This window comes from Lucilia cuprina, chromosome 5 (genome assembly GCF_022045245.1).
Source record: "Lucilia cuprina isolate Lc7/37 chromosome 5, ASM2204524v1, whole genome shotgun sequence".
Lineage (NCBI taxonomy): Eukaryota > Metazoa > Arthropoda > Insecta > Diptera > Calliphoridae > Lucilia > Lucilia cuprina.
This window is the reverse complement of record NC_060953.1, coordinates 52,794,305-52,804,285: the sequence shown is the minus strand read 5'-3', so window position 1 is coordinate 52,804,285 and position 9,981 is coordinate 52,794,305. Positions and strand designations below refer to the sequence as shown.

The following is a 9,981-nucleotide window of genomic DNA, read 5'->3' as shown; positions in this document are numbered from 1 at the left end:
ATAGATAGATAGATAGATAGATAGATAGATAGATAGATAGATAGATAGATAGATAGATAGATAGATAGATAGTAAGATAGATAGATAGTAAGATAGATAGATAGATAGTAAGATAGATAGATAGATAGATAGATAGATAGATAGATAAATAGATAGATAGATAGATAGATAGATAGATAGATATATTACGATCATTACTAATTTAAATCCAAAGAATTTATTTGTGTTACAGCTTAAAGAATTCATACATTAAGCAAAATAAATCAACATCTTTTAATAAACAAATCCATGGATTCAAGAAACCATTAAGATTTAAAAAATAAAACGCAATGAAATGTAAAGCATGATGCGGAAATTTATAAATAAATATAACATTATTTTCCACATTTACTAAAATTTATATTTCAAATTTAAATTTCAGGAGGAACGCAGACGTGAAGACCAACGTAAACGCCGTTAAACAAATAAAACATATTTATAATAACTGGAGAAAAGGGAGAATGTTTATTTACTGTAGGCTGAACTGAACTAAAAAGTTAAAATAAATACACATTTTTTTCAAAAATATTAATTTAATGCATTTCTTTTTGTTAAAACATCATTGTTGTAACTTCTATAAAATTTTCAGTTTTTCCCACATATCACAAAAATTATTCTCAAAATTCTTGTAAGAACGTTTTATTGTAAAAATAAAAAAACATAAATAAATAAAACAAAGTTTTGTGTAATAGATACATGTTTGTTAAGTCTGTATATTATTTATTAATCTAGATATTAATCGTTTTATTTACTGAATTTTTTACATTTTTTTTCATTCCCTTATCATTAGATTAAAATCAGTTTTCTCTAACCCCTTTTAACTAATAACTTTTAATTAAATGAAGTGCTTTTTTCGAATATGAACAACACGTTATTGTGTCAGGTTTTTAGCAAGTAATAAGTATTGTTTAAATATTAGTTCTCATGTTAAGAAGCAGACACGATGTCACAGTATACAGTGCAACCAATACTTTTTTATTTTTCACAATTATTTATATTGTGTAAAGTTTTGGGTATTTATCCCTATAATTTACAAGTTTATCAAAATTATAGTGAATTGAAAAAATCTACAATCGGTACAATTGGTGTAGTTTTGTCTATGATCATTGTTATTGTATTATATAATTTATTAATTTACTCATTTTCGGATAAGGATAATACCTTGAAAACGTCACAAAGTAAGTAAAATGAAAAAAGATAAGATTTTCATTTGAAGGATATATATAGGATATTTTAAATAGAATTAATATTTAAAGTTGTAATTGTATAATTAATTAATGGTTAATTACTGCTTTACGGGTGATAACTTCATTTTAACAACGACAATGTTACGTTTTTAACATATCTATTTAAAATCATGACTCATTTTTGATATTGACCATTACACACATAGTTATCAGTATATCCGGCCCCATGTTCTTAATTAGAACTAAATTTGATCTAGAACTGGACTAGAACTAGAAATGAACTAGATTTGAACTAGAACTGAGATAGAGCTGAATTAGAACTGAACTAGAATCGAACTAGAACTTAACTAGGGCTTAACTAGAACTGAACTAGAACCGAACTAGAACTGATATAGAACTAGAACTGAACGAGAACTGAACTAGAACTGAACTAGAACTGAACTAGAACTGAACTAGAACTAGAACTGAACTAGAACTGAACTAGAACTAAACTATAATTAAATTAGAACTGAACTAGAACTGATCTAGAACTCAACTAGAACTGATCTAGAACTCAACTAGAACTGATTTAGAACTGAACTAGGACTGCACCAAAACTGAACTAGAACTGAACTAGAACTGAACTAGAACTAAACTAGAATTGAACTAGAACTGAACTAGAACTGAACTAGAACTGAACTAGAAATGAACTAGAACTGAACTAGAACTGAACTAGAACTGAACTAAAACTGAACTAGAACTGAACTAGTACTGAACTACAACTAAACTAGAACTGAATTAGAATTGAACTAGAACTAAAATTGCACTAGAACTGAACTAGGACTAAACTATAACTGAACAAGAACTTTAATAGAACTCAACTAGAACTGAACTAGAACTTTAATAGAATTGAATTAGAACTGAACTAGAACTGAACTAGAACTGAACTAGAACTGAACTAGAACTGAACTAGAACTGAACTAGAACTGAACTAGAACTGAACTAGAACTGAACTAGAACTGAACTAGAACTGAAATGGAACTGAAATGGAACTGAATTGGAACTGAACTAGAAATGAACTAGAAGGGGAACTTGAACTAAAACTGAACTAGAACTGAACTTGAACTAAAACTGAACTAGAACTGAACTAGAGCTGAACTACAACTAACCTAGAACTGAATTAAAACGCGTTATAAAAACACTCTACATATTTATTGATTTCACTTCCGATTGAACTAGAACTGAAATGGAACTGAACTGGAACTGAACTGGAACTGAACTGGAACTGAACTGGAACTGAACTGGAACTGAACTGGAACTGAACTGGAACTGAACTAGAACTGAACTAGAACTGAACTAGAACTGAACTAGAACTGAACTAGAACTGAACTAGAACTGAACTAGAACTGAACTAGAACTGAACTAGAACTGAACTAGAATTAAACTAGAACTGAACTAGAACTGAACTAGAACTGAACTAGAACTGAACTAGAACTGAACTAGAACTGAACTAGAACTGAACTAGAACTGAACTAGAATTAAATTAGAACTGAACTAGAACTGAACTAGAACTGAACTAGAACTGAACTAGAACTGAACTAGAACTGAACTAGAACTGAACTAGAACTGAACTAGAACTGAACTAGAACTGAACTAGAACTGAACTAGAACTGAACTAGAACTGAACTAGAACTGAACTAGAACTGAACTTGAACTAGAACTGAACTAGAGCTGAACTACAACTAACCTAGAACTGAACTAAAACGCGTTATAATAACATTCTACATATTTATTGATTTCACTTCCGATTTTAAGAATATCTTCACATCAATCTTTCCAGGTACCTTAACTTTTGTTATCGGTATATTTCTAACCTATATTGGTTTAGTAATGATGGTTACGGATCAACTAAGTGCATTACGTAATCAAAATCGTTTGGGCAAACTATACGAACGTATACGAATGGTGGACGAGCGTCTATTACGCGAAGGTTGCATAATCGATAATACCCCTTTGCGCAAGCGCATTTGCGTTATGATAGTATTTGTATTTGTTTGTGAATTAACTATTATGCTATCAACCTATATAGTTTTAATTGATTATACTAAATGGAAATCATTACTATGGATATTTTCATGTATTCCCACACTATTTAATTCGTTAGATAAAATCTGGTTTGCAGTGACATTGCATGCATTGCAACAACGTTTCGCCGCCATAAATAGAGCACTTAATGAAATGGTCGATGAACATGAACGCTACAAGATGGCCTCTAGAAACGATAAGAAGAATTTTGTCAATAATAAAGAAAAACAAATAAAAGGATTTCTACAAGATGTCCAAGAAGAGAATGTGAATTTGAATTATCTGTATGCTGAATTAAGTGGTGCGAGTGCAAGCGATTTGGCTAAATTTAAATTGGGTAAAAATCGTATAATACCGGTGGGAACAGCAGCTGCAACATCTATTAATAATTTCAATCAATTATCAACGAAAAAGAAGAATAACCAAATGAAGATTATGTATGAGAGTCAATTGAATGATATAGTTAAAGTTGAGGAGAAGCTTAATAATTTTTGTCAATTACACGATGAGATATGTGAAATTGGTAAACTGTTAAATGAACTATGGAGCTATCCGATTTTGGTGATAATGGCTTATGGATTTCTTATATTTACGGCACAATTATATTTTCTATATTGTGCTACACAGGATCAAGTTAGTAGATGTTTGAAAAGAATTGGTTTGATCAGTAATATTTAATCGAAGTATTAGGAACTGAACTAGAGAATCGAATATTTGACTGTTTTTGTTTTAAAACTGAGAGTACGATATCTATGTATATGCCTTTATTCTAATGAAGATAGTCAGATATCCGACTATTTCAATATGTACTAAAGAATAGAGAGCAAAGTAGTCGGATATGTGATTGTCTATATTCTAAAGATAACGGAGAGTCCAAAAACCGATAGTCTTTATTCTAAAAGTGGTCGGATATCTTACTGTTTGTGTTTTAAAGAAGGCAGATTGCCTTTGTTATAACTAAGACAAAGCATTACATTTACAAATTTCAGATTCTCAGTTCTCGAACTTTGTCTATGACATCAATTTGATTAGCAATTGAATAAGTACTTTTAAATTGTTTAAATTTTTAGGACATACCATCACTATTTCTGTCAGCGAGAAACGCTTTTATCACCGGAATATTTCTTTTCTATACATCTGGAAAGTGTGTTTACTTGATTTATCTAAGTTGGAAAACTTCTTTGGAATCTAAATGTACTGGCATATGTTTGCATAAATGTGGTGTCGTTGTTGATAACAATGAGCTTTATGAAATTGTAATACTACCTTTTAAAATTTACATTTCTTCTAATTTTACAATAATTTATTTACAGGTTAATCATTTATCATTGAAATTATTAAATCATAATGTAGATTTTTCCGCCTGTGGTTTCTTTTCTTTAAATATGGAAACTTTATATGGAGTAATTCGTTAAAAAAAACTATTAAATTAATGAGTTATTTAAAATTTTTCTATTTATCCTTAATTTTAGATAAGTGGCGGCATAACTAGTTATCTAATAATTTTGATTCAATTCAATTTAGCTGCTCAGCAGGCTAAAGAGGCCATGAATAGCATTAGCTCAACCCGTTCCTTGGACAATGATTCGGAAGAACAGCAAATGAATTCAACTTCATCATTGACAACTTTTATAACAAGCACTATAACAAGTGCCTTGACTACAGAAATATAATATAATTTGTTTTTATTATGAAATTAATACATGTTTTTTTTATTTTAATTATTATTGCACATTTCATTTATATTTTTTCTATTATTTATTTTCTAATGATACACAAATAAAGAAAACATTAAATGTTTAAGCACATTCATAACACAATTTTTAATTTTTTTAATAAAATTGTATTTCAATAAGGGGGTACATTTTAATGGCCCATTTAAACTACAACGAATTCTAGAACTAGATTTTCCATACAAAAGAAAATCTTCTTCGTAACAAGATTTCTTTAAAATCTACCTTAAACCATTTTTATTAGCAAGCTTTAAAATTACTCCAAAATTAAATTCAAATATAGTTATTATTTAAATTTTCGATGGGTTAATGAAAAATATCTTATATGTTAAAGATATTTACTATTCATCAAATATATTCATAACTTTCCAACTTGTTGAAAATTCAAATTTAATTTTCTGTTATAAATAATTTTAATGAGAATTTTCATTGAAAAAGTGTTCTTTACAACACTGCCACTTTGGATCTAAAAACATTTTTCAACACTGAAAGATAACAAAAATCTAGAATCTCTTTAACACTGCTAGTATTTTGTTAATAAAACTACACAAAATATAATAAAAAATCAACAAATAAATATGTCCGATAAATTTAAAGTAATTGATCATGCCACCTTCGAAAGAATGCAACAAAATAGCAGTAATGCACCTGCTGCCACAACTGCCTTACCGAAAATACGCAATTCCAAATATAAACGTATGACTGCCACAAACAATTTCAATCTGCTGCAATTTGTCAAAGTCAAACAACGAGGGAAATCAAAGGGCCTAGCAAAGAATGTTAGAGTAAGGAAATGCATTGTAGATACACACAGAGTACTATTAAAGAAAAGGGGAAAACAAAGGGAAAATGGTAAAGTAAAAAAGCCAAGTCGTCTGAAAAAGTCTATTTTACAATATCGCCAAATGAAACGCGAACAGGCGGCTAGGCTGGAGAAGGAGATAGATGAATCAGCAGATAAATTGATGAAGTTGGTGGTGAATGATGGTAGAGTAGAAAATGAAAAGAAAAGTTATCGTTTACATTCAAATCGATTTCGAGAGTAAGTTTGATTGGAGTTTAAAATCTTTAAACAGCTGCTTAAAATGCGATCCGCTATCTATCTATTTATCATCTATCTATCTATCTATCTATCTATCTATCTATCTATCTATCTATAATCACATTCTTTTCCAGATATTGTAACTGTTGCACCACACCCGAATTGAAAGAACATTGTGAGCAACTTATACGAGAACTAAATCACTTTCAACGAAGAGCTTATGCTCAAAACCAAATTAAAGCACGGGCCCACAAACGTTTTGTTATAGGTTTTCATCAAGTGCAAAATTACTTGCGCATCAATAAAATCAAATTAGTTATAATTGCTACCGATTGTGAACATACGGAAGGAGATGGTAATTTTATGAAAAAATTTTATATAAATTAAATACTTTTTTAAATTAGTATTTTTAATTATTTCCTATAGTTACTTTAGATGCAACAATTGAAAATATTAAAACTATATGTCATGATCAGCAAATACCGGTGGTGTTTGCATTTCAACGAAGACAAATGGCTTATTTTCTGTACAAAAAGGCTTCTGTTAGTTGTATGGGTATTTTAGATTATGATGGAGCGCGCGAAACATATGCGAAAGTAATTGAAGCTTTAAAGCAAGCTAGGGAAATGTATGAATCTCTTGTTTTAAAGGAATTGTAGTTAAGTTATCGTACATTTCTTTCGAAATAGTTTCAATCCCTTATTTATGATTTTATTCCATTTGGTTTTGACATTTTCTTAATATTCAGTTTATAATTAATTAAATACAGATTATCTGTCAATAATTAAATTTTTAATAAGAATAGGTTCTCTATATTCTGTTGTAAATACTTTATATATAAAAAGGATTGAAATGTATTGTTTTTTGCATTAAATTTTATACATACAAATGTTTATATTTTTGGAATTTAATATATTTAATGAAGCATAATGTTAAGTGAAAAATTTTGCAAATTTGAAATACATATAGAGATTAGATATTTCAATAAATATGTAAATAATAGAGCATAATAAAAAAGAACTGAAAATTTTTATATTAATAAATATTATATATTAATAAATGAATGTTTAGTTTATTTCTATATTTGTAGGTTCTTAGTTAGAGCTACTTAAGAATTAATTCTGGTAAGAATCAACGAACATATACTTATTTTTGAAATTTCAAATTTAGTTTAATCTATGGCTTGTCTATGCGACTACCACTTTACTGTACAACCTGAAACCTAACCAGTATTGGAACAAAACTATTGAGACCTATTTTTATATTATTATTATTTCAACATTATTTATTTTGTATGTACATGTATGTAAGTATTTGTTTCGATTACAGTCTTAAATTACGTTGTATATCTAAACTCATATCTTTAAAGGCACGTAAACGTTCAAAGATTAAACTGCGCTCAGCTTCAAACATTTGCCAATATTGCAAGTGTTTTCCTATATGCTGCATCAATATAGTTTTAGCAAATTGCCAACAACTTTGCGAGTGTACCGCTGGCAATGATCCTCTCTGACACATGGCCAATACAAGACTAACCTGTTGCTGGGCCTTAAGTTGTGATAGTATAAAACCAAAAACATTACGTATATCAGGCTTCAAGTGCAAAGGAAACATACGTGATTCGGAAAAACGCTGTTCTGGAAATACTAGTAGAGCAGGCAGAAAAGGCATATTATATTGCCAAGGTAAATCATTGTCCATGACATTAATGCGTATAAAATTCAAGTCTGGTATATGACGTAGTAATAAAGAGAGTTGTATAAAGGAATGTTGTATATTACCGCATAAAGCACAATCGGGTGAATATATTAAAACTATTAAAGTTTGATTGTGGCTGTGTTGTAGATTATTTAAAAATATTACACGATTTAAGTGTTTTAATTCTATATCATAGTTAAAGGTATAGGACGAACGAGTTAAGCTATTGGCTGGAATGTTTTCTTTATTTTTATAATAATTAGTTAAACCATTATTGTAGAATTTCTTAACAAATTCCATTAAATTGTACATGGCAAATGTATCCTCCATGATAAACATATTTTCCTTTTCCTGGTCTATGAGAATAACAGTGGCCATACTTTTGGGGGTGGGTGTTATATCAAGATTTTCCAAATAGTCTTGATAACGTTGTGTATCCAATAGCACCGTGGCCAAGGAACGATTGCTGTTTTGTAGGTGTTGTTCATTATTTAAATAACCATCCAATCTTTTTACCACACTAATGTGTAAAGTTGTTTGCAAAGCAATATCTTTTTTCAATATACATTCTGTGTGTTGGTAAAAATCTAATAGTTCATAAATTTCTTTAGTGGGATTATAACTTTGTTGGCTTAAAGCGGGATTGGCAAATTGTTGATATAGCTCTTTCATATAATGATTGATTTCATAATAATTGTAAAGATTTTTCAATACTAAAACTGGATTATAATAATGACAATAACGACTATCACTAAATATTGGTAAATTACGTATAACATGCTGGCTATTGCCTATTTTTACTTTTCTCTTGTATGACTTTTTACAAACTAATGAGGCCTTTGTAAAGTGCTGCTTTTTGTCGACATATTTCTCCATGTAGCCAAAAAATTGTTGTGGCTGATTTACAAAAATAACCAATACCGGTTGCTTTTTAATTTTTTGAGCAATTGTTATAGGTGTAGTATAACCATGCAGGAGACTGTAATCATCATTAAGATCATCTTGTAACCATTGCACTATATTGCTGGCATTCCATTTGAAGTCATGATAGTCCACAAAAGATTTTTTAGTCTTATGATTTTGTAACAACAAATTGGGTACTTTAACGTTTGTATCATTGGGTTTAACAAAATTTACTATAAAACAATACGAGCGTATGGGGTCATGCTCCAACCACTTCAAAGATGCCATTAAATACTGTTTATATTCCTTAACATTTGCATTTTCAAATACTCCCATGACAATTGCATCTGTTGACGCTTTCATTTGATCCAATTCCTGTCTATTTGCTAAACGTTCTAATGGTTGCATTACATTTTTGAGAAATTGTACCATAGCTCTATAGGTAAATAGACCATTATATTGAATTTTCAATTGTCCCTGACGTCCGTAATGTACCATTAATGTTGGCCATTTGTGTGGAGAACCCGATCCTACTGTGATTGTTAAAGTTTTAGAGCAATTACACGCCAAATGCCAACAATCTACGGCTGCAAAATATACCCGATCTCCAAAATGTTCTGCCACATCATTGTAATGTTTTAATGCTTCTAAACTCTCCTCACTCCATTGGGTGTAATAGAATATTACCGAAATTTCGTTGAATTGTGTTTGATGTCTTATATTGGGAACATCAGTTCCGGGACATTGTTCTATAGCGAAGTAAGTATAACTACATTTTATTGAATTTATTGTAATTAAAATTAAAGCAAGTAAAAGTCTCTGAAACCGGCTTGACATTATTCGTTTGCAACTGAAGTGTTTTTATTTTTTTTATTTATTGATGATTGGATTAAGTAAAACAGCTGTTACTAGTGGGGGACAGTGTTGGAAAGTGTAGGGAAAATTACAGGTTTAGGAAAGTAACATAAATGACAGTTCTTTTAAAACTTCATTATTTAGATTAATTTCACTCCCGGAATTTTTTGGTAATTCGAAAACACTTTTCAATTACCTCACCATTTTCAATAGCGAGAAAAAAATAAAATAACTTTTAAAAATATCAAAACTTTTAGGACAGCCCAGGCAAGAAGTTTAAAGGACTTTTTAATGTCCACATGAGCAATATAGACCCAGTGCTCATCTGCGTTATAGGTGATAAGACTACCGCTTGTGGTAAGCATACTCGTAAGGCAGTAATCCGACAAGTTTAAGTTAATAATTCTGACACTAAGATTATTTAGACTATCTACTTCACTAGGAATTCTATCTGTCTAAT

At 29.8% G+C, this 9,981-nt stretch overlaps 3 protein-coding genes and 1 long non-coding RNA gene across 4 annotated transcripts; 3 read left to right on the top strand and 1 right to left on the bottom strand.

The window, feature by feature from the left end:
• Positions 1–87: 87 nt before the first annotated feature.
• On the top strand, positions 88–734 carry LOC124420050. Its single transcript, XR_006940993.1, has 2 exons — positions 88–336; positions 422–734. It is a non-coding gene; the product is annotated as an uncharacterized LOC124420050 (long non-coding RNA).
• Positions 735–856: 122 nt separating this feature from the next.
• LOC111688769 (gustatory receptor for bitter taste 66a) lies at positions 857–5,058 on the top strand. The gene is made up of 5 exons (XM_023451278.2): positions 857–1,217; positions 3,046–3,923; positions 4,361–4,546; positions 4,604–4,693; positions 4,763–5,058. The coding sequence occupies exons 1-5, from the start codon at positions 983–985 to the stop codon at positions 4,961–4,963; spliced, it is 1,590 nt and encodes a 529-aa protein (XP_023307046.2). The 5' UTR covers positions 857–982; the 3' UTR covers positions 4,964–5,058.
• Positions 5,059–5,508: 450 nt separating this feature from the next.
• LOC111688783 (selenocysteine insertion sequence-binding protein 2) lies at positions 5,509–7,004 on the top strand. Its single transcript, XM_023451294.2, has 3 exons — positions 5,509–6,065; positions 6,200–6,420; positions 6,492–7,004. The coding sequence occupies exons 1-3, from the start codon at positions 5,602–5,604 to the stop codon at positions 6,722–6,724; spliced, it is 918 nt and encodes a 305-aa protein (XP_023307062.2). The 5' UTR covers positions 5,509–5,601; the 3' UTR covers positions 6,725–7,004.
• Positions 7,005–7,048: 44 nt separating this feature from the next.
• LOC111688777 lies at positions 7,049–9,539 on the bottom strand. The gene has a single exon (XM_023451289.2). The coding sequence runs from the start codon at positions 9,501–9,503 to the stop codon at positions 7,389–7,391; it is 2,115 nt and encodes a 704-aa protein (XP_023307057.2). The 5' UTR covers positions 9,504–9,539; the 3' UTR covers positions 7,049–7,388.
• Positions 9,540–9,981: the final 442 nt, after the last annotated feature.

Bases quoted from the DNA above. Each gene is read 5' to 3' on its own strand.
- LOC111688777 (XM_023451289.2), bottom strand. From the start codon at position 9,503: ATGTCAAGCCGGTTTCAGAGACTTTTACTTGCTTTAATTTTAATTACA.
- LOC111688783 (XM_023451294.2), top strand. From the start codon at position 5,602: ATGTCCGATAAATTTAAAGTAATTGATCATGCCACCTTCGAAAGAATG. The intron at 6,066-6,199 runs GTAAGTTTGATT...ATTCTTTTCCAG, and splicing joins CATTCAAATCGATTTCGAGA to ATATTGTAACTGTTGCACCA. The intron at 6,421-6,491 runs GTAATTTTATGA...TATTTCCTATAG, and splicing joins TGAACATACGGAAGGAGATG to TTACTTTAGATGCAACAATT.
- LOC111688769 (XM_023451278.2), top strand. From the start codon at position 983: ATGTCACAGTATACAGTGCAACCAATACTTTTTTATTTTTCACAATTA. The intron at 4,547-4,603 runs GTAATACTACCT...ATTTATTTACAG, and splicing joins ACAATGAGCTTTATGAAATT to GTTAATCATTTATCATTGAA. The intron at 4,694-4,762 runs GTAATTCGTTAA...CCTTAATTTTAG, and splicing joins ATATGGAAACTTTATATGGA to ATAAGTGGCGGCATAACTAG.